Raw genomic sequence first — 24638 nt, 5'->3', positions numbered from 1 at the left:
GTGGCCCTGTGCTTCCTACAGATATGGCCTGTTGTGCTATAGCAGCATCACTGCAAAATGCCCCAGTTCTTGTTTGCATTTCAAACAAGTTTCCTCAAAATGTCTTCTGATGAAATGAAGCTCCAATTCTAGTTTCTTACCCACAGACCATAGTCCTCATTACATCATGTGCTGCCCTTTTTTTGTAACTGCATCATTTCATTCATGTATCCACATATTTATGAGTTAACAAAGCCAGTGGCAGTAGTGCACACCTTTGATCCCAGCACTAGGGAGGCAGAGCCAGGCAGATCTCTGTGAATTCGAGGCCAGCCTGGTCTACAGAGCGAGATCCAGAACAGGCACCAAAATACACAGAAAAACCCTGTTTTGAACCCCGCCCCCCCCCCCCCAAAAAAAAAGAGTTAACAATACGGGAGTTGGAGAGATGGGGCTCAGTGGCTAAGAGTGTTGCCTGTTCTTCGAAAGGATTCAGGTTCAATTCCCAGCACCCACATGGTGCTGTCTATAACTCCAGTTCCAGGGGATCTGACATCCTCACATAGACATACATGCAGGCAAAACACCAATGCACATTAAATAAAAATAAATAAAATTTAAAAAACAGAGTTTAACAATACTAAGCTTTAAAATAAAGTGTTTATAGTTTATTTCATAAACTTAGAGATATTTGGTGACCAGGCTTTTAACAGTTTGGTAGTATTTGAAAATACTAATTTCTATTTATTCTGACTTTAATCATTAAAGGGCTGACTTCTAGCAAGATTAAAGTGCTAAGAAAAAATGACAAGTCCTTTTTTTAAGCTTTATTAACAGCTCCATAGTGAAAAAAGAAAAAAGAAAAAGCCTCTACCTTTGCAAAAAGAACAAGTATGTCCCACAAAGGGACTCAATATCAACAGACATATCCCAGGCTAACTGTGAGTCAGATTCAGCCTGCTCACACAGAAAGTGATTTGTTGGGTTGATGCTTAATAACACTTCAAATTTACCCACTTAAAAGTCTAAGAGTACTTACTTCTACCTATTTAATTATTGATTTTAGACAAGCTCTCACTAAGTAGTCCCAGCTGGATTGGAACCTGCCATGTTGATTACCGTTATTTTTGAAACCGAAGACAAACTTGGAATACCTTTTATTATTAAAGAAAAAAATCACCTCAATATATTATAAAACAGTATGTGTCTACAGTGTAAGACTGTGGCTAGGGAGGGGCTCAGTGAACACAAACGCATGCTGTGCAAGCATGAGGACATGAGCTGGAATCCCCAGCACCTGTGTAAAGCCAGGTGTGGCTGCACGTGCCCACAGCTCCAGAGCTGGCAGATGCAAACCAGCAGGCCCTTGGAACTTGCTGGCCAGCTACCTAGCTCAAACATGGAGCTTCAGGTTCCTGAATCGAGGAAATAAGGAAGACAAAATAAGGCAGTGATAGGAGAGATACTTGGGCTGGATGTGGTGGCACCTGCCTTTAATCCCAGCACCTGATCCAGAGGCAGGGGCAGGCAGAGCTCTCTGAGTTCAAAGCCTGGTCTACATAGTGAGTTCCAGGACAGCCAGGACTAAGTAGAGAGATCCTGTCTAAAAAAATAACCACAAAAAGATTCTCAGTCTCCCTTTGCCTTCCACATGTGTACGCCTACGCACTTGCATATATGTGTTCAGATATACTAAAAAGATCCCACATCTCAGAAAGCACAATTTTCTGAAAAGCTTAAATTGTACATATTTTAAAGTAATTTCTCACATTTTGCATTCTAAAATAAAAGCTATTCCAAAATCATTATTTTTGTTCAAAGTCCAAATCTTGAAGAGACAAGTGGTAGCTTTAATGGTCATGCTGACCTAAGTTACAGGCTTGTCCTCCTCTATCGCCTCAGAACAAAAACCATCTAATGCTGGACTAGGCTAAAGACTAGAAGAATATTTACCATAAAAAAGGGTTTGAAACACAATAGTCCCAAAAAAGCTGAAAATCATCAAAATTTATATAATATTTTAATTATAAAATATTTTATTTATTTTATGTATGCAGGTATTTGCCTACATGAACGTCTATGTACTACACACCTGTCTGGTGCCCAAGGAGGCTAGAAGAAAGGGTATTGAATCCCTACAAACTGGAGTAACAGATGGTGTGAGCCACGTGGGTTTTGTGTAAAAACTCAGGTCCTCTGCAGGAGCAGAGTGCTCATAACTGCTGAGACAACTAGCAACCCAAAAGCTACATAATTTTTTTTAAAAAAATTACATTAAGACTCCAATACTAAAATACTGTCCCAAATACTCGAGTTTCCTTAAATATCAAATATAAATAAAAGATACACTTTACCTTTTGCAATATATAAATGCCCTGCAGATAAACCAGCTCTCAGATCGAGCACCTTGTCTGTACATCCCTCAGAGTTCCACAGAAAGATGAATGACAAGTTCAGTTTTCACTTTTCTTTTGTGTGTGTATGCTTGCACATGTATGCATTGCGCATGGATGTGTATGTAGAAGCCAGAGGTCTTTAGGTATTTTGTAGAATATTATTTTAACTGTGCAAAGGTGTGTTACAACTGTTTCTACTGCCTTTGTTAACGATACAAAGATGTGTCACATTTGTTTGATTAAACAAAATTAACCTGGGGTCAGGAGGCTGCATCAGCAACTAGCTGACAGGAAGTGGTAGGAAGGAACTAAGTGTAGCCAGGGTTCTTTAATGGTGGCCTGAGCAGAAGGATGGCCTTTTTTCAGGAGACATGAACAAGGAGAGGAGGTTAGCTACTTGCTATTCTGAGCTAGCAGGATTTCACCTCAACCTTTGAATCTTGAGTTCTATAGAAAAATAGAGATTTAGATAGTTTCCTTTAGCAGCCATGACAGAGCTGGTGCCTGAGGGAACAGAATTCCTGCCTGGCTGTGGAGCATCCAAACTGCTGCTGGAGTTGCAATTGCCAGCTGGGATAGCAATTGCTTAAGGTGTAGCCACTGTATTGAATGCAAAACAACAGGCTATCTTTCTCAATTGCTCTCAACTTTTTTTGAGATGGGTTCTCAGTGAACCTGGAGCTAACTGATTCACAGATAGGCTGCCTGGCCATCAAGGCTCAGGGAATCCTCTTGTCTCTGCTCAGGAGCACTGAGATTATAAGCACATGCTGCTACACACAGCACTTTACACAGGTGCTAGGGATCTGAAGTCAGGTCTTCATGTTTACATGGCAATTTCCTCAACATTTTTTTCTGTTTTTGGAGAAAAGGTTTCACTGTGCAGCCCAAGCTTTTAACTCCAGTTCCTCCTCCTTCAGCCTCCTGAGTGCTAAGATTACAGGTGTGTCATATCTTGCTTCAAATTCAGTTCCTGGTAAAGGACAGTCTTTCAAAACAGATAGTAAAGAGTCATAATGGATGTCATGAGACTCAGGTGGCTGACTCACTATTATCAAAGTCCACAGACCATCACTAGCCAGTTAGTTGTTGTTGATCAACACTAACAAAGGGCTATATGCTCCTAAAAGTAAGTGCCCACCTGGATTTTATATGTAGCACTGACTTAGATGCTATAAAGACAGATATGTGGCACCTGAGAGGTAGACTATGCTAGAAGAAGGATTCTAGAGTCAGCCAGACCCAACAAAGAATCTTGGCTTCACCTGGTACTAGCTGGCCTTGCAAAAAGTGTCTTCATTCTTGGCTGCAGCTCTCCTATATATAAACAAGCAATTCTTTGTGAAAATACCAGGGGGACTCAATGATTTAATATAACATCATTAGTTAACATGGGGCTAAGCATTTAGAAATAGTCTTAATTCTCTTTCCTTAAACTACACATTTATCCCTCACAGGATAAAGACAGAGTTACCAGTGTGGTGGCACACACCTTTGATCTCAGCACTGGGTGTGCAGAGACAGGTGGATCTCTGAGTTCTTAATAACATGACAATCAGGGAGCTCTCCCAGCTAACAACAAAATGGCATTGTTTACCATAATTCATATCCTATAACTCATGAAGAAAACTTTTAACTATTCTGGCCTTGAAACAGTTTGGTTGAGTTTTCATAAATAGCCATTTTCAATTCAACTTTTACCAAGGCACAAAAAACCAAGAATAGATGCTTTCTGTAAATTCATTTACTGCCTTGAGGCTTTCAACTGTTTAATAGTTACAGAAAACTGCCTTAAAACACAAGAAAAACACTTATATGTCAAATACAAAACAAGATTTTACATTATTCTTAGTTGACATCTAAATGCTGATTCCCATTCTTGTGGTTTCCCACCACCCCATTATCTGTACTCAGTCTGTGCACACTTAGTACTTACTAAGCACTATTTCCATTTGCTAAGCCTGGGTACTTACTAAGCACTATTTGCACTTGCTTCTTCTGTATCAGGTTTACTTTGCTGTACAATTCCTTGAGAAAACTAACTGACTTTGTCCAAGGAAGTCTCACTTTTTTTGAAAAACCAAAGCTGCTACAGTGTTTCCAGATCTACCTCCAAAGCTGAACTTGGGTGTTGGCAGCTCTTCAAAAAATTCAAATCCTATAAAACAAAAATTAAAATATCTGTTAGAGATATTTTGTACAACAATGTTCTTTCAAATCCTTTCTAAAACTGTGATTTCATACTGGTGACCGAACTTAATTTTGCAGGTTTATTTTCTACCTCAACCCCCCCAAATTTTTTTTAAATGAACAGGGAACAGAAAGAACCAAAAACAATCGGGAAGTCTTGCCCCCATCTCCTCTGGTCCTGCTCACCACTACCTCCCCACCACCTCCCTTATTCTATCTATTTCTCCATCTCCTTAGTAGGAAGCAGCTGTGACACACTCAATTTTTGCCATACGCCAGCACTACTTCTTTTTCTTCTTCTTTTTTGGTTTTTTTGAGACAGGGTTTCTCTGTGTAGTTTTAGACTCTATCTTGGAACTCGCTTTGTAGACCAGGCTGGCTTCAAACTCACAGAGATCTGCCTGCCTCTGCCTCCGGAGTGCTGGGAGCCCAGCCCAGAACTGCTTATGTGGCTTTCTATGTAGGAACTCAATCACATCAGAAATATAAAGGCATGTAATACAGAAAGGTTAAATTACTTAAAGTAAAAATGAATTTGTAGATGATGAGGAAGTTCTGGAAGACAGACTTCTTGTGGCTACATCACAATATGGGTGAAGTTACTGAACTGCATACTTAATTCATTATCTATCTATGGGTTTAGCTGTATTTGGTTTTTCTGAGACAGGGCCTCATACAACGGAGGTTGGCCCTATGCTTTCTATATAGCCAAAGATGACCTTTAAACTCGTGATCCTCCTGCCTCCACCTAACAAATACTATGATTAAAGGTATACACTGCCATGCCCAGTCTGAATTGTTCACTTAAAAACAGTTAAAATACTAAAAATCATGTGTTTTAATCACAATTTTTAGAAAAAAAGATTAAACAAAAATTAATACCCAAACGAACTACTAACTGTCTTGGAAGAAATTATAACTTTCAGAGCACAGTATGCTTTTAAAAGAAAAGATCATTGAGAACCCAGTGTCCTAGGTTCAAGTCTCAGCTTTCCCATCTCTAAGTAAGAGATATACTTGCTCAAGGAACCTTTTCCATTACCCTGAATTCTATTCAAAGATGACAGATAGCAAAATTGCCACATGACTTTGTAAAGATTCAAATAAAGTAACTAGTGTTTCCCTCAACTATAAAAATAAGCTGTAAATACATTATTTTATGGGGTTTTTTTTTGGGGGGGGGGTGGTTTGGTTTTGTTTTTCAAGGTAAGTTCTCACTATGTAGCTCTGGCTGTCCTGAAACTTGCTTTACAGACCCGCCAGCCTCTGCCTCCCCAGTGCTGGGATTAAAGGTGTGTGCCACCACTGCTCAAGGCCAGCTTGGTCAACATAGTGAGTTCTAGCCAGGGCTGTAAGAGAAACCCTGTCTCAAACAAACAAACTAACTAACTAACAAAAAGCCACCAGGGTATTTCAGTGGTACAACACTTGCCTCCTATATATAAGGCTTGGGTCTGGAATTGAAGCCCATAAAAATAAAATGATAAAACAAAGCTGAAAGGTCTCTAAACAACTAAACAAATACACTAGGCTTGAGTTTGATCCCCAGGACCCACATAATGAAAGGAGAGAACTGATTCCCATGGGTTGTCTTCTAACTGCCACATACATCACCCAGCTAAATAAACTGTAATAAAAGTATCTTTAAAAAAATATTTACATTGGGGGTTGGGGATTTAGCTCAGTCAAGCGCAAGGCCCTGGGTTCGGTCCTCAGCTCCAGGGGGTGGGGTGGGGGGTGGGGGGGGTGTGTGTGTGTACCATTTACATTGTATGAATAGTACTACTGAGGAAAACGGCACAATTCATTTCAAATATGGAAAAAAGAAAGAACCGTTAAGGCCTGGTGAGACACTTGAACTCACAGAAACTATGGCAGCACACACAAGCCTAAACAGGTTCAAGCCAGGTAGGGTCTCAGCACTAAGAGGGAAGTAGACACAGGCTCCCACTCAAGAATCTACCTGTAGTTGACACTCACTGGCAAAGAAAACAATTCAGTTTTCTCCAATGGACTCTCACTATATTAACCACACTTCAGGACGAGCCCCATGTGCAGAAGTAATTGGCCAACACGAAACACATTCAGTGGTTTTTTTTGTAGACTGTCTCCATTACACTCTGTTTGACCATTTTTGCTCGTTTATTTTTATTTCCATTTTTGTGGGGTTTTGTTGTTTTTTGTTTGTTTTTTGGGGGGTTGTATGTGTTTCTTATGTGTCTTTTTTACTTTTAGATTTTGTTTGTTTTTAAAGAGAAAAAGAACAAAGTTGGGTACAGAGGTGGGAAGGATCTGGGAGGAATTGAGGGAGGGAAGGAAACATGATCAAAATACAATGTATGAAAAAAAAGACTTGTGAGGCAAGCTTCATTCTAAGCCAATGGATTATGGCACCAATCTGCGCAGCTAACAGGGAGGCCATCAGCAGTGAAATGGGGCCGAGTACTCTGTTGCTGCCTTGCATATAAGTCTAAGCACCATTTTCTAAGTAACTCAATCCTAAAAGTCTCTAATGCTATGTAATTGTTTCTTTAATACCTCCTATTATAACATTTTCCGTGTTTTAATTCTCTATTTAGTTCTAAAACTGAATATAGAGTTTACTCAACAGTTCTCAGAAACACTGACATTGTAAAGGATAGTATTCCAGGCTAAAGTCTGTTCCTCATTACCAGAGACAGCCAAACATGTTTCTGTCTGCTGGTTCCAGGGTAAAAGAGAACACCTGTATTTAAGAACCAGGAGAGGAACTTGCCCCACACAGCAGAACTCTTAGCATTTATTAAAACTGTAGCTCTGGAAAGAAGGACTATTGATAGAACCCAACCGTTCCTTTTTTTTTTTCCCTTATGTTTTTTTGAGAGACAGGGTTTCTCTGTGTAGCCCTGGCTGTCCTGGAACTCGCTCTGCAGACCAGGCTAGCCTCGAAGATCTGCCTGCCTCTGTCTCCCAAGTGCTAGGACCAAAGGCATGTGCCACAACTGCATTCTGAATAAAATAAATGTAACATGGAAGATAATAAAACTAATAACATAAAATAACAGATAGTAAATCACATACAATTCTTGTTTTCTGGAAGTTATAATGAAGCCAAAAGTTCACATTTTCAGCAATAAATGCTTCAGGTTTTCCATTATAAAATCTGCCAAAGCCACTGAATGGTACACGAGAGGACATAGGACACATTCTCTCTGCCTAGTCCTTTAATACTAAACAAGAGAAAACAAAACCTAAGATAGGTCATGCAATATGATGCAACATGGTTACAGAAAACAGTGTGCAGTCAACTCTCTTGAGGTAGCTGATTTCTCATCAACTTGTGAGTGGGGGTCAAAATATACCCAAATATTTAGTCTATAATCATTTACTTAATACTTCATCCTGAAAATTCCTTCCATTCCTCTATAAAATAATTAGTACTAACCCTGAAAAAAGACTCTAAGGAAAAGGTAAACAAATACCACATAAATTTCAAAGTACTTTCCCAGGAATGCCTGTGTGCTACATGGATAAACTAGAAGTAAACTACTTCTTAAAAGTGGCCAGGAAAGAGTCTTAGAAAACTCCAAACGCTCTATGAATAGAGATAGGTAGGTACTCAACGCTCACAAAACCCCCCTTTAGCAGACATAGCACTAATATTATCTTTGTCTAATAGGGCAGAAAAAAAAATTCTGTCTGGCATAGAAAAACGCAGAAGGAGATAGGTGGTGGTGGCACATGCCTTTGATCCCAGCACATGGGAAACAGTGGCAGATGGATCTCTTTAAGTTCAAGACCATCCTGGTCTACAGATCAAGTTCCAGGATACCTAGGCCTACATAGAGAAACCCTGCCTCAAACTGCCTCCCCCACCCCCACCATCGAAAAAGGCAGAAGGGAACTTCCTCAAAAATTAGTATGTAGAACTATTATTAATTCTCCATTTCATTTTTGTGCAATGTTAAAAATAATTGCTCCATATACACTGGAAACAAAAAGACAAATCCTAAATACTTAAATGACCCCTAAAGCAAACCATAAAACTACATATAAAATTAAAACATTTGCCGGGCAGTGGTGGTACACACCTTTAATTCCAGCACTCAGGAGGCAGAGGCAGATGTATCTCTGTGAGTCTGAGGCCAGCCTGGTCTACAGAATGAGTTCCAGGATAGCCAGGCTACACAGACAAACCCTGTCTCAGAAAACCAAAAAAAAAAAAAAAAAAACCTAAAATATTCATCCTGTACTTCCATTTACATGAGTATAGATTCACAAATAAATTAGTTTACTAAAGTCAAAAGCACAACACATGTGCTCTGAGTCTCGGGATAGCAGATCATACAGCTTAAATAAAAGATTGCATTGCTTAAATAAAGAGCTTGATCTTTACAAGCTCATAAATTTTAGTACTTAACTGCCAGGATTTCTGGGAAAAATGTTAAAAAGGCCTCTGGATCCCAACCAATTTACTTCTCTGTGCTTTGTATACACAGTTCAAAGTTATTACTAAGGTCATTAACACAGGAGAAAAGCAGGCAATTCCCACCACCAGAAATGTAAATTACAGTACCCAACAGGGGAGCCAAGCAGAAGTATAAAAACCCAAGGAAGTACACATTCAAACCCGTGCAACCAGTTACCTTCACTGAACACATCTAGCAACTCTGCCTTGGTCCAATTACATGAGGTTATTAGAAAAAAGCCTTTTACTTCCAATACCCTGGAGAGAGACATCACATACTGCTTCCTCTTCTCAACTGCATTGTCAGGATTAAGACTTATGGCATCGAAAGTCCCTTTGTCAACACAAACATGAAATCCAGACAGCTTTGTGGAAAGACTCAAAAAGTCTTCTACCTATATTAAAAATGAATGCCCATATGAGAACAATTAACACAATCTTTAAATAACTTAAGTGACAACATGTAAAAGGTTAGAGATAAAAGAGCCCATTATGATGGCATTTTACATATAATAAACATATTTTCAATTTTATAGCTAACTTTTATGTGCTTTATTTCCGAGATCATTAAAGCCAAAATTAGAAGAGAGGTTGACAGTGTTTCCTGGACATTTCAAATATCTACAAATTTGGAAACAAATCAAAGCCAGGAATACTGGCTCGAAAGCCCAGTTTACAAAAAGTTGATTCTTATGAAAATATTTAACATATTTATCAAAATGACAAAATTTATTTGGAACCCAGGTCACTACAAATAAGACTTATGACTTACACTCCCACTTGAGTGGCCTAAAGTAAATGAAGAATTATCAAAAGTTCCTTTGTTTTGATTCAGCAGCTCACAAAGCTACTAATGGGTATCACAAAAGGCATGAAGCTTAAGAAAGTAAAGGACAATTTAAACTATGATTACTTAACTTGGTAAATGTCCTGCACTTCAGCTTTTAATAATTCATCAGCATCCTGTTTTTAACAACCTAATACGACTGCAAAATTTGAAACAGTGATGTGCCTCTATTTTATAATACAAAAATTTACTAATGAATTTAATTCTAAAGTTGTTTTCGTTGGGGAGTTCAAGATAGGGTTTCTCTGTTTAACAGCTCTAGCTATCCTAAAACACATTTTGTAGACCAGACTGGCCTTGAACTCACAGAGATCTCATCATTCATACAATTTTAGAAATGAAAGTAAGTATCTAAAACAACCCTCAAAATGAATAGCATACATTGGCATGTGTGCGTCTTTTGTTATTGTTGTTGTTGTTGTTGTTTTAGTGACAAGGTCTCACACATGTAGCACAAGCTCTCCTAGATCTGCTGAAACTGCAGGTGTGTGCCAACCAGCACAACACATTCGCATGGCCTTCTATTTGCAGATGGAACCTTTCCTGTTCTCATACCCAAAGTACAAAATTCACCATATCTGAATCAACATAAAGACTCCATGAAGAGCTCACTCTGTGGGGACATCCTCACCCCAAACACCTCTACAAAACATTCTTGTATTCCAAAGGTATTTCATGACACCTGTACTTATAGATACGGGATATAACAGTAAGTGAAAGAGTAAAGAAATCTGTGTTAATATAGTAGCCTTTTGTTTTATAAAGGGAGAAATAAACAACAAATAAGCTGCTACTGGTTTTTTTGTTTTGTTTTGGTTTTTTGTTTTGGTTTTTTTCATGACAGGGTTTCTCTGTGTAGCTTTGCGCCTTTCCTGGAACTCACTCTGTAGCCCAGGCTGGCCTCAAACTCACAGAGATACGCCTGGCTCTGCCTCTCGAGTGCTGGGATTAAAGGCGTGTGCCACCACCACCTGGCCTACCTGCTACTGTTTAAGAGCATCTTCCAGAATACACACATTAGAAATCTAAACACAGTCATATGTTAACAGTATTTGGAAGAGATCCTCGGAAGGTGATTGTGTCATGAGGCCTCTCTCTTCATCAACAGATTAACAGGCTAATGAGGGATTGGTTTTATAATAAAAGCAAGGTTTCTCTGGCTCACCTGCTCTGCTATGAGGCATGAAGAAGGCCCCTCATCACTTCATGTAAGAATCATCCTGGACTCTCTAGCCTAGAACTGTGGGCTTAAATAAACTTCTATGCTTTATATATGTTATTCAGTCTATGTTATTCAGTCATAGCAACAAAAAGCTAACTAAAACATAAACTTAAGAAAATATTTCAAGGAGCTACAGAGATAGCTCAGTAGTTAGGAACACATACTGCTCTTGTAAAGGACCCATATCGGGTGGCTCATAAATGCCTGGAGCTTGAGCTCCAAGATCCAACGCTTCTGGCCTCCACAGGTACCTGCACTCACATGCACATACTCACACAGAGACATGTAATTTTTTAAAACTTTGTAGTATTTCAAGGTTCAGACTCAGTGGGTAAAAGCCTTTGTCACCAAACTATACAATCTGAGTTGATCTTTAGAACTGACATGACATCAAGAACCAACTCCCACCAGTGTCCTCTGACCTACACATGTATAGATGATAATAATACTATTTCAGATAGGGCCAGCAAGATGGCTCAGCAGGTAAAGGCTTGCCACCAAACCTAAGTTTGAGCCCTGAAATCCACATGATGAAAGGAAAGAACCAACTCCAGCAAGTTGTCCTCTGATCCCAATCCATGAACACATGTATGTCTATACAAGTACATATAGAAAAATAAATAAATGCAATTTAAATTTTAAAAAACAAATTACAGCTGGGTGGTGGCGGCGGCACTCGCCTTTAATCCCAGCACTCGGGAGGCAGAGCCAGGTGGATCTCTGTGAGTTTTAGGCCAGCCTGGGCTACAGAGCGAGCTCCAGGAAAGGCGCAAAGCTACACAGAGAAACCCTGTCTCAAAAAAAAAAAAAAAAAAAAAAAAAAAAAAAAAATTACAAATGCTTAATAATGGTATACCATGAAATACCTTTTAAAACATATTTTAGATAAAGTGTTATTAAGAAAACAAAAAATGGGGCTGGAGAGATGGCTCACCAGTTAAGAGCACTGGCTGCTCTTCAGTGGCTCCAGGTTCAGTTCTCAGCACCTACATGGCAGTTTACAATCACCTGTAACCCAAGATGTAGGGGGTCTGCAGCCCTCTTTTGGTCTTCCCAGGCAAAACATTAATACACATAAAAATAAGTAAATCTTAAATAAAATAAAAATAGAGCCTGAGCTCAGTAGATAAAGGCACTTGCCACCAAACCCAACTGAGTTCAATCCCTGGAGCCCACATGATGGAAAGAGACCCTCCACTGTGCACTATGGCACATGTATCCGCCCACCACACACACAATAAATACACGAGAAAAAGCTGAGCATGGTGATACATGCCTATAAGTCCAGCACTTGGGAAAGCAGAGTTACAGAAGACCAGAAGTTCAGCTACATAGCATGCTAGAAGCTAGCCTAAACTACAGAAGATTCTGTCTCAGTAGCACAAAACAAAACAAAAAACCATGAGCCACCCAAAATGGTGCATATCTATAGTTCTGCCTTCAAAAAGTAAAGGCAGTGGGATTCACAAGTCTTAGGCCATACTACACTACAAAAGGACTCACTCCTAATCTTGAGGGAAAAAAAAAGAAAACAGTAGTAAGACTGTGAGTGACTAGAAGATAAATCTTTTGTTATTAAAAAAAAAAAAAAAAAGCATCCTGAGATGGGCTTGGTTGTGCACTCTTTAACCCCAGCACTCAGGAGGCAGAGCAAGTGGATCTCTAATTTTGTGGTAAGCCTGGTCTACAAAGAGAGTTCCAGAACAGCCAGACCTACACAGAGAAACTCTGACTAAAAAAAATAAAAAATAAACAAACAGAAAAAAAAAAGTGATAAGCCAATTTTTGTTTTAGATCACTCTATTTTGTAGCATGAGAGTGGTGAGGTAAAATGATTGAAAGAAAAAAGAAACAAGGTTGACTCCTTGGGTTTTAGGTGTTCTAATTGCCTTCTGTTGCTGTGAGAAAACATCCAGACCAAAAGCAACTCTGGAAAGGAAAAAACTTATTTTATCTTACATTTCCAGGCCAGGAAGGCAGGGCAGGAACTCAAGGCAGGAACCTGAAGCTAGCTTCACTTTCTGACTTTCTCACAGGCTGATGATTGGCTAGTAACTTCCTTATATAACCCAGGAATGTTATGGATGGTGCCACTCATAGTGGGCCGGGCCTTCCTGTGTCAATTAATAATCAAGACAGTCCTCAAAGATATGCCCACAGGCCAATATGATCTAGACAATTCTTTAATTGAGGCTTTCATCTCTAATGACTTTAGGCTATGTCAAGTTGATAATTAAAGCCAAGTGGGACAAAGAATTAAATAACAGTGTTTGGTATGATAACATTCTATGCATTTGTAAGATTTTTTTTTTAATATAAGTCATTTCCTTTGAGAAATAGAGGCAACCAAATCCTGCCATAATCACAGTTGAAGTGGCTGTAGCCTCCAGTTCTAGTAGAACCTGAGACAGACAACAGCACTAGAGACACCCAGCATTTATAACTTTTTGATCTGATTAATCCAGAGTCAGGTACTGTGTACGTTTATGCAAACATGGACGGTATTGTATGAACACACACATATATACATACACAATGAAGAAGACACTTTGCCACAAAGCACAGTGGTACATGCCTATATAATCCATATAGACTGAGGCAGGAGATAGCAAGGCTGGCCTGGGTTACACAGTAGGACCCCTTGTAAATACACACAAAAAAAGTAATTTCCCTAAACTAACTAGATTAAATTTTTAATAGTTACTTTTAAGTGTTTCAGTTTAGATTATTTATAATTGATCCTTAATTTACAAATTCAAAAAGGTTAACAGATTAACATACTTTAAAAACATTTAAACATTACAGCTTATTTTAAAATGTTATTTAAAATATTATAGTAATATAAGTAATAATTACCTTCAAGTTAATGTTAGATAGCCCTTCTTTCTCTAAAATGCTTGCAGAAAGCTTAATTGCCGAAGGAGAATAATCAATCCCAGTTATATTAGAGAAACCATGTTTCACCTAGAGACAGAGAAATAATTTCATAATTTAGTTTGAATCTTTTAATGTTTTGCTTATGAACTATAATATTCCTTGAATCTAGAATTGTTTTAACTTTGTCATAGATCAAATGTTATAGAATATCCAATTATTCACATTTAAATTTTATTGTACTCTAAATAGAAACCAAAAGCTTAAATTTATGACAATTTTCTGCTTTTGTAATATATGATTTCTTTTCAAAAAGAAATTCATTTTCTCAAAAATAATGTACAAGCCCTTGGGCTGACAATGTAATATTAATTTCTGATGCTGCTATACTCAAATTCACACATGAATTTAGCTCACATTTTACTTAACCCAATTAAGTTATAAGAATAAATTAAATGCATATGTAGTGAGTTGGTTTTCCTTCAGCAAATTATAAATTATTTAGTTCTCTACCAGTCATATAATTAAGTCACCTTATATTTGTATAGTACTTTTTCACGTTTTCAACTATTTCACACATTCAACTGGATCTCTGTGAAAGGCCTGTGAGGTAGGCTAGGCAGGTACCAGTTTCTGCAGGAACTGCGGAGGGATCACTGGCCTTGAGGGTTTACTACCTACTGGGAATAAATCCTCCTCAGATGTATAGCAAAGGTATGGTGGCTGCCATTCTTTACCCACCCCTAATTATGCTGCTCATTATACTAAAAGAATTTCAAAGGAAAACAACAAAGGTTGCAAAATATGGTATGGTCTGAAATTCTTCTGGTGGGCATCACTATTCACTAAATGGATACTTTCTTCAAAAGTTAACCTAGGGGCCGGGCGGTGGTGGCGCACACCTTTAATCCCAGCACTCGGGAGGCAGAGCCAGGAGGATCTCTGTGAGTTCGAGGCCAGCCTGGGCTACCAAGTGAGTTCCAAGAAAGGCACAAAGCTACACAGAGAAACCCTGTCTCGGGGGGGAAAAAAAAAAAAAAGTTAACCTAGTGCCAGGCATGTGGTATACGTCTTTAATCCCAGAACTGAGAGGCAGAGGCAGGAAGAATTCTGAGTTTGAGGCCAGCCAAGGCTACACAGGGAGACTGAGGTCTCAAAAAAAAAAAATGTAACCTACAATGAAAGACTTACTTTTAAAAATAATTGTATTTTGAAAACACTTTTCAACCCTAAGTGACTGAGGTGCAACCTAAACTCAAGAGACACACAAAACCAGCTATTTTCCAGATCATTTGCTTTCCCTTATGTCTTGTTTTTGAGACAGTCTCTCACTGGATAGTCTAGTCTGACTTCCAACTTTCTCTATCACCTAAGCTTACCCCTACTTAGGATCCTCCTGACTCTACCTCATTTGTACAGGGACTACACGAGTACCACCACACTCACCTTTATTTGTTTTTATTATTATTATTATTTATTTTTAAATTATGTGCATTGGTGTTTGCCTGCATGAATATCTGTGTGAGGGTGTCCCTCAGAACTGAAGTTACAGATAGTTGTAAGCTGCCTTGTGGGTGCTGGGTATTGAACCCAGGTCCTTTGGAAGAGCAGTCAGTGCTCTTAGCCACTGAGCCATCTCTCCAGCTCTTATTCCTGTTTTTGATCTAAAGTCTACTATCCTATCCTCTTAGCTGCCTCTACCTTTACCAATGGAGACGTTCATTTTCCTCTCATTTCTCATAATTCCTTCCCTAAGCGACCGAAAACCTAAGATGATTCTACTGACTTGTGGCAGTTCCTTCTATCATGCCTGTCAACTCTTCAGTACAACTTATAAAAATTATGCTGTTTTTGGGTCCCATTACAATCACTTAGAACCACAAACTATCACCAGTGTTTTTCATATTCAGTTCCTACACTGAATATATTCCCCAAAGTGAAAAATAAATGGACGTTCTAAGAAACAATATACAATTAAAAAGCCAAGGAGGAAACTGATGTTAGAAACAGGCCCCAACCAGGTAGTGGTGCACACAACTTTAATCCCAGCACTCAGGAGGCTAAGGCAGGTGGATCTCTGAATTTGAGGCCAGTCGGGTCTACAGAGTGAGTCCAGGACAGTCAGGGCTACACAGAGAAACCCTGTCATGAAAATAAATTAAAGACTTTTGGCCGAGAATTGTGATTTTTGCCAGGTGGCGGCAGCGGCGGCGCAAGCCTTTAATCCCAGCACTCGGGAGGCAGAGCCAGGCGGATCTCTGAGTTCAAGGCCAGCCTGGTCTACAGAGCAAGATGCAGGAAAGGCACAAAGCTACACAGAGAAACCATGTCTTGAAAAAACAAAAAAAAAAAAAAAAATTGTGATTTTGTTTGTTTGTTGTTTCGTTTTGTTTCATGACAGGGTTTCTCTGTGTAGCTTTGGAACCTGTCCTGGAACTCACTCTGTAGACCAGGCTGACCTCAAACTCACGGAGATCTGCCTGCTCCTGCCTCTCAGTGCTGGGATTAAAGGCGTGTGCCACCACTGCCCAGCTAGAACTGTGAATTTTAATAACTAACCAAAAAATAATAACAGAACTGCAATGTACAATAATTAAACCAAGAAACTCAAGTGTAAGTTTGATGGATTAGATACTGCAAATATATAGATATATATGTGTATTTATTTTAGTATGTAAGTGTACCTATGTGCGCACACACACAGACAGACAAACAGACACAGACACAGACACAGACACAGACACACACACACACACACACACACACACACACACACACACACACTTTTTAAAGACAGGCTTTCACTGTGTAGCCCTGACCGGCCTGGAAATCATTATATAAATAAGGGTGGCAGTGAACTCAAGAGATTCACCTGATTCTGCTTCTGGAGTGTTAGGATTAAAGGCATGTGCCACCACGCCCAGTTTGTGCAAACATTTTTTTTTTTATTTTAAAGAATTAGTAAAGAAAACATTCCTGTTCAAAACAGAATGACAAAAAGATCTAACATGCACAGAATATGAGATGTAAACTATTTACAGATATAGATATTCAGAGAAGAAGAAACCAGAATGGGCAAGAGTAAGAAATAGCAAATGACTGAAATTTTTCCAATACTGAACAAAGGGTCCCAAGCACGGCCAACGCAAACTGAGATGATAACAAAACCACCCACATCATAGTATTTCTGATGAAAACTAAAAAGAGAAAAATCTCGAAAGCACCAGGGAGTAAGAACAGAGGAACAAGAAGTCAGATTACTTCCCAAGACTAACAAGGGTGGTATACAGATGACAGAGTCATATAGAATGGGAGCCAGAAGATAAGCAAAGAAAAATACCAATGTAAGATTAGTAGCAAAACCACCTGTCAAAAATGTAGAAAATGCAAGGAAAGATCAGCAGTGGTTGTTAACAAAAAGATATCACATAACACATAGGAAAATATATACCAAGCTGGGCGGTGGTACTACATACCTTTAATCCTACCACTTGAAGGCAAAGGCAGATGGTGGGATTAAATCTCCATGAGTTTGAGGTTGGCCTGGTCTACAGAGCGAGTTCCAGGACAGCCAGGGCTACATGGAGAAATCCTGTGTTGAAAAACCAAAAAGAAAAAGAAAATATATACCAACAGCTAAGTTCACTTACCCAAATCTCAGAATCAAGGCTGGAGAGATGGTTCAGTTGGTAAAGTGCTTGCTGCACAAGGGTTGAAGACCTGAGTTCAGAACCTCAGAGCCCACATGAATCTCAAATAGCCAGATGGGATATGATGCATCTGTAATCCCAGTAGTCCTAGAGCAGTGGTTCTCAACCTGTGGATCGCAACCCTTTTGGGGGTCACATATCAGATATCCTGCATATCAGATATTTACATTATGATTCTTAACAGTAGCAAAATTACAGTTACGAAGTAGCAATGCAATGATTTTATGGTTGGGGCCACCACAACATGAACTGTATTAAAGGGTTGCAGCATCAGGAAGGGTGAGAACCACTGATCTAGAGGAAGATAGAAGTAAAGATAAGACAATCCCCAGAGTATGCAGCGGAGAAGAGACCCTGTCTCAATCAAGGTGAAAAGTGAGAACAAACACCCAAGGCTGTTCTAACATGGACACAAGCACCTTGACACATACATGTACATGCATGCATACACACACACATACACAAACATTTAAAAATATAATATAAAAAATACTTTGAATCAGATGTGGTAGTGCACACCTTTGATCCCAGCACTCAGAAGGAAGAGACAGGTAAATCTCTATGATTTTTTTTAACTAAAAACAGCTGACAATTTTATTTTCATATTTCACAATACAAGTGAAAACTATACTTTTTTATCCCACTTTTCTCCTTCAAAACTATTCTGTCTGCTAGGAAGGGAGAAGCCTTCCTTGTCATAGAGCTTAGAAGACATTCAGGTTCAGCACTGTGATTTTCTGGTAAAACAGAACAAGAAATAAAAAACTGATGAAGAGCCCTTCTACTCTGTCTGGCCAAGCCAAGTAGGCACCATCATAGAGCAAGAGGAGGTCTCATCATTGGAGGCCCAGGCATCATGGGCATATGTCCTCTCATAGGTAGCCTCATTACTGGAGCAGGTCCTCCAGGCATCATCCCAGGAGGAGGAGGGCCCATCACTGGCATCGTGGGAGTGCCTACTGGTGAGAATATGGAGAAGTTTAAACTCATATTTACTGCTGGTAGAAATATAAGAAAGCAGCCACTGAAGAAAACAACCTAATGGTTCCTTACATCCAGCAATTTGACTCTGCAATTCTAGTCCTATGTAAATACCCAAAAGAATGAGACTCTATTTCCACACAAACCTATACACAAATTTTCTACAATAGTAAAGCAAGAAGAAAAAAACTCAAATCCATCAATGAATGGATAAACAAGCAGTGACATAGCCATACAATGAAATATTATTCAGCCACATAAGGGGATGAGTCCTGACATGCTACAATGCTGATGGGTCTTTTTAAAAAGTATGCAAGGGAAAGAGCCCGACACAAAGGCCACATATGAAATATCCAGAACAGACAAACCAGCTAATATGGTGGCACACATCTGTAATTTCAACACTTGAGAGGGAGGCTAAGGCAGGAAGATCACAGCAAGTTCAAGAATGCCTGGGCTATGTAGTAAGTGCACCAGGTCAGCCAGAATATATTAGAATCTATCTCTAAAAACAACAATAAAATAAAAAAGACAAATTCTCCAAGTAGATTAGTGATTTCCAGAGACTAAAGAAAAAAAGGAGTATGCAGAGTCAATGCTCTTGGGCACAGGATTCCTTTCTGAAGTGAGTTTTTAAATTTAAAACATTGATGATCGCTACACAACATTTAGACTACATGAAATAGCACAGAACTACATACTTTATTTAAAGGGTGAGTTTTCGAGTATATGATTTATATCTCAATTTAAGTAAAATGGCTGAAATGAACTTATTATTAATACCAAAGTAAAACTCAAAGCAAACTATACTACAAAAACTAAAAAGGTACATTATGCCAGGCATGGTGGCGCACGCCTTTAATACCAGCACTTGGGTGGCAGAGGCAGGCAGATCCCTGAGTTCAAGCCCAACCTGGTCTATAATGCTAGTTCCAGGACAGCCAGGGCTACACAGGAAAACCTTGTCTCTAAATGTCCCCCCACCACCACCAAAAAAAAGAAAGAAAGAAAAGAAACATTACACAGTAATAAGTCAGTTCATCAGTTCATTCACAAAAATACAAATCTTGTATATTCTCCTAGTAGAACTTAGTTCATATAACAAAAACTGACAAAATCAAAGAAAATCTAAGTCCACAACGATGGTTGTACACTCCTGTTTCAGTAACTGATAGAAATAGTAGAAATCAGCAAAAAATACAGAACTAAATACCACCAAAAAACTAGATGTATTTAACATTTATAGAACAGTCTACTAACTGCAATACACACTCTCAAGTGCATATCACACAAACAGGGTACATGCTGGAGGATATAAAACAAACTAAAACCAATTTAAAAGCACTGAAGTCCACAAAATATGTTCTCTGCTAATAAATGCATTATGACTACAAATCTCTAACGATAAGGTAATAGAAAAACATGCAGTATTTAGAAATGAAACAAGAAAATTCTAAATTGATAATTAAAAAAAAATAAAAAATACCCTGCATGAGGAAAACAAACACAACATCAAAATTGTCCCCTTTTCCTACATCCATGCCAGCATCTGCTTATAGATAAGCTCACAGCATTTATCGCCTTTACTGAGTATAGTGGAAGTCTTGAGTCAGTAATCTAAACTTCCAAGGACGGACAGATGGCTCAAAAGTTGAGAGCACTTGATGCTCTTGCAGAGGATCCTTGTTCAATCCCCAGCACCCATACAAGCAGTTCTAGAAGATCTGCTGCCCTCTATGACTTCCTTGGGCACATGATGCACAGAAATATATGCAGACAAAACACTTATACACATAAAATAAATGAAAGTAAATAATAATAATAATAATAATAATAATAATAATAATAATAATCTAAACTCCTACCCTAAGATCTTTTTTAAAAAAAAGTAAAGCAAATCAAAGAACCCAGATGACTCCTGCTTGTAATCCAGTGTTCAGGAATCTGAGGCAGGAGAATTGTCATAAAGTCCAGGCTACTTATTAAGCTCTGGTCTAAGCTATAAAAGCAAGACCCTTCTCAAAAAACAAAAAATAAAGCACGACAGGAGGCGATGGTGTATGTTTAATCCTAGCACTTGGCAAGCAGAGGCAGGTAGGACCTCTCTGAGTTTGAGGCCAGCCTGGTCTACAGAATTCCAGGACAGCCAGAGCTACATAGTGAGACCTTGACTTGAAAAAAAAAAAAAATCCAAGCCGGGTGGTGGTGGCACACGCCTTTAATCCTAGCACTTGGGAGGCAGAGCCAAGCGGATCTTTGTGAGTTTGAGGCCAGCCTGGTCTACAGAGCGAGATCTGGTACCCTATTCTGGCCTGCAGACATACATTCAGGCAGAACACTATATACATAATAATAAAATAAATCTTAAAGATGTGGACTTTTGGCTAGAAATTACATCTGGCTACTAGCAATTTCATGGAAACCTTGTTCAAACAAACAAAAGCTCGACACTAGAAACATAGGGCTCTAAAGAGACAGATGTCTCAATTGGTACAATGTTTGTTATACAATCATGAAAATCTGAGTTCAATATCCAACAGTCATGTAAAAGCAAGGTACAGTATCACACACCTATGCTCCAGCACTGGGAACGAAGAGATAAGAGGATCCCCAGAGCCAGACAGTAGATGAATCAGCAAGCTCCAGGTGAGAGAGTATCTCAAAAAAACAAGGTAGAGAGGGCGACAAGCTGAATTTGATCCTCAGAGCCAACTAACTCCACAAAGTTGTCCTCTGACCTCCACATGCACGCCCTAAAAGACATTATACACAAACACAAGCACACATACACACAATAAATGATAGAAACTTTTTTAAAAAATAAGGTGGAGACAGATCTCCCTAGGAAAGGGAAATAAAAGAGATTTTGTGAGTGGACTGAGGGCAGGTGGGGATGAGAACAAGAGTGATCAGGTTAGGGGCCACGGAGTGGGAGAGTGCTGAGGGGGACTACTAGAGGGTGCATTTCGGGGCTGGGTGGAAGCCTGGCACGGGGAATCTTCCAGGAGTCCATGGGGAGGACCCTAGCAATAGTGGATAAGTAGCCTGAACTGTCCATCTCCTGTGACCAGATTGCTGCCTGGCCATCAGAGAGGCCATCATCCAGCAACTGATGGAGGCAGATGCAGAGACCCACAGCCAAACATTAGGTAGAGTTTGGGAATCCTTCGGAGGAAGAGGAGGAAAAAGGAGTGCAGGAGCTAGAGGAATCAAGGACAGTACAGGAAGGGTCTCACGATCAACTAACCTGGGCTCAGAGGGGCTCACAGAGACTGAACTATCAACCTGGGAACCTACATGAGACTGACCTAGGCACTGTGCATATATGTTACAGTTATGTAACTTGGTCCTCTTATGGGACTCCTAACACTGGGAACAGCAGCTGTCTCTGACCCTTTTACTGGCTTTTGGGAGCCTACTCCTCATACTGTGTCACCTTGCCCAGCCCTAATACATGGGGAGATGCTTAGTCTTACTGCAATTTGATATGGCATGTTTTATTGATACTCATAGGAGACAGGAGACCTGTCCTTTCCTGGATGGAGACGGAAGAGAAAGGGATTGGGGGAGGGGGCTGTAGCTGGGATGTAAAATAGATGAAATGGAAAAAAAAATAGAGTGGAGAGTGATAAAAAAGATATCCAATGTTAACTTTTGTCCCATAAACACACATACACATATGCATTCATATCCACATGAACACATATGCACATACAAGAGAGAAGAGAAGCAATGAAAGATTAAAAAGAACAAACTAAAATTACCACTTACCACAAAGCACATAATTATAGATGGAGAAAACCTAAAGGAATCTACAATCTCAAGGATAAACCATTAGCTTCTACAAGTAAGCTATTACAATCCAAAAGGCTTGGACAATTGCTCAGTGATAGTGCCCAGCATGCACAAGACCCTGGGTTTAATCCCTGAAACATAAAACCGAGTAAGTAAAACCCCAAAGAATCTACAGGTAAAATGAACAGGTGAATAACTAACTATGTGTGTGAGGTGGCTATAAAAGCAAGCCTACAGTCAGCGAGCAATGAGAATAACCAAATACTGCAGTCAGCACCGGCAGATCTCAAGAATGGTGCTCTACTGACATCCTTCAAAACAGGTTAATCAATCCAGGAAGTGCACACCCATTTGGCTAACCCCCAGAGGACTGTGGTCACTTTTAGAGAAGAGGAAACTTGACTACTGTGACTATTGTATGGATGTTCACTTTGTGACAATCCACTGAGCTGCAGACATTTCATTCCTGCACTTTAAAGAACATATGTTCTGTGTTGATATTTCAAACTGTTTCATGAAAGGTTATTCAGCCTCTTTCCTCATTACCCCTAAAAAGCAATAACTGGCTGGGCGGTGGTGGCGCACACCTTCAGATCTAGCACTTGGGAGGCAGAGACAGGCGGATCTCTGAGTTCAAGGCCAGCCTGATTTACAGAGTGAGTTCCAAGACAGTCAGGACTATCTAAAAAAAAAAGAAAAAAAAAAGAAAAGAAAAAAACCCTGTCTGAAAAAAAAACAAATAATAGCAAAAACTGAGCTTTTACTCAATGCAAAATATAATATGGTAGCTACCTTGAACTTAATCCTCATCTCTATTCCCATCCAACACAAATTTTACCAATTATTTACAGATACAGGACCTATGTTGCCTCAACCTTCATCCATTTAGTTCTTGTGGTGATATTTTATTTGTGCTGAAATGTGGTGATATTTAATTTTATGTTAAGAAATAAAATTTTCCTGGAGATCAGAGGACATAGCCAGCCACAAAGAACTCAGGCAGTGGTAGCACATGCCCTTAATCCGATCACCCGGCAAGCAGAGTCTCTGTGTTCAAGGACACAGCCAAGCATGGTGATACACGCCTTTAATCTCAGTACCAACCATAGAGACCTGGAGGTCTATACAGACAGGCAGTGACAAGGAAGTGAGGTAGCTGGGCTAAGAGCCAATGAGAGGGCAGAACAGCAAGGCAATAAAGGCGCAGGTTAGACAGAAAGAAGCTCTCACTTGGGAAGCTACAGTGGCGTGGTAAGCTAAGGTTAGCTGGTGGCTCTCACTATTTCTCTGATCTCTACGGCTCTCACCCCTATATGTGGCTCTGTGTTTCTTATTTAATAAGACTGTTTACAAATCCATCTACAAGTTCTCATTTTCCAAAATTTTCTCCTTCTGTAATTACACTCCACCCACACTCACTACAGTGCCCTGAGATTCCTACCCAATTTGGATATTAATTCTTCAAAACCTTTCCTGTCCCTCTTTTCCAATGCTAACTGCTTTCTTTTATACTCAGTATCTCCATTATCACATATAATGAGCTACAGTCTATCTGTCAGTCTAGCCTCTATCATACTATAAATAATCCAAGCACAAGATCCACACTTTCAAGCTTCCATGTTAATCACTAGTAAATGTCAATCTTATGTATACATCTTAAGTGGCTCAGCTAGTAAAGGCACTTGCTTGCCAAGTCTGATGCCCTCAGTTCAATTCCTGAAACGCATATGATAGAAGGAAAGAACTGACTCAAGTTGTCCTCTAACCTCCACATGGGCACTGTGATACACATGTACACACATAAACACGCATGCACGCACACAACACAAAAAATATAAATGTAACCAAAAAAAATTAAATAAGAAATGACAGTAAAGGGCCAGGCATGGTGGGATCTCTGTGAGTTCGAGGCCAGCCTGGTCTACAGAGTGAGTTCCAGGAGAGCCAGGCCTGTTGCTGCACAGAGAAACCCTATCTGGGGGTGGAAGGAGAGAACAAAATGAGCCGGGCAGTGGTGGCGCACGCCTTTAATCCCAGCACTCGGGAGGCAGAGCCAGGCGGATCTCTGTGAGTTCGAGGCCAGCCTGGGCTACCAAGTGAGTCCCAGGAAAGGCGCAAAGCTACACAGAGAAACCCTGTCTCGAAAAACAAACAAAAAAAAAAGAACAAAATGACAGTAGAACATCTAAGAGGAAGA

General features: G+C 39.5%; 1 protein-coding gene across 4 annotated transcripts in view; it reads right to left on the bottom strand.

Annotated features, from left to right (window-relative positions):
- Positions 1–24638, bottom strand: part of Eef1akmt2 (EEF1A lysine methyltransferase 2) — an 82872-nt gene that overhangs the window by 48742 nt on the left and 9492 nt on the right. For 2 of the 4 annotated variants that reach the window (XR_009379799.1, XR_009379798.1), the window contains exons 4-6: positions 13938–14045; positions 9191–9407; positions 4349–4533 (exon numbers count right to left, since the gene is read on the bottom strand). Coding sequence is in view for 1 of the 4 variants with exons in the window: in XM_059265386.1 (XP_059121369.1) it covers positions 4439–4533; positions 9191–9407; positions 13938–14045 (420 nt within the window). In the remaining 3 variants the exon portion in view is untranslated. Of the gene's footprint in view, positions 1–4101; positions 4534–9190; positions 9408–13937; positions 14046–24638 lie in introns of those variants that run through there. The other 2 variants (XR_009379801.1, XM_059265386.1) reach the window with 2 other exon arrangements.

This window comes from Peromyscus eremicus, chromosome 1, assembly GCF_949786415.1.
Source record: "Peromyscus eremicus chromosome 1, PerEre_H2_v1, whole genome shotgun sequence".
Lineage (NCBI taxonomy): Eukaryota > Metazoa > Chordata > Mammalia > Rodentia > Cricetidae > Peromyscus > Peromyscus eremicus.
This window is presented reverse-complemented; position numbering and strand designations above follow the sequence as displayed.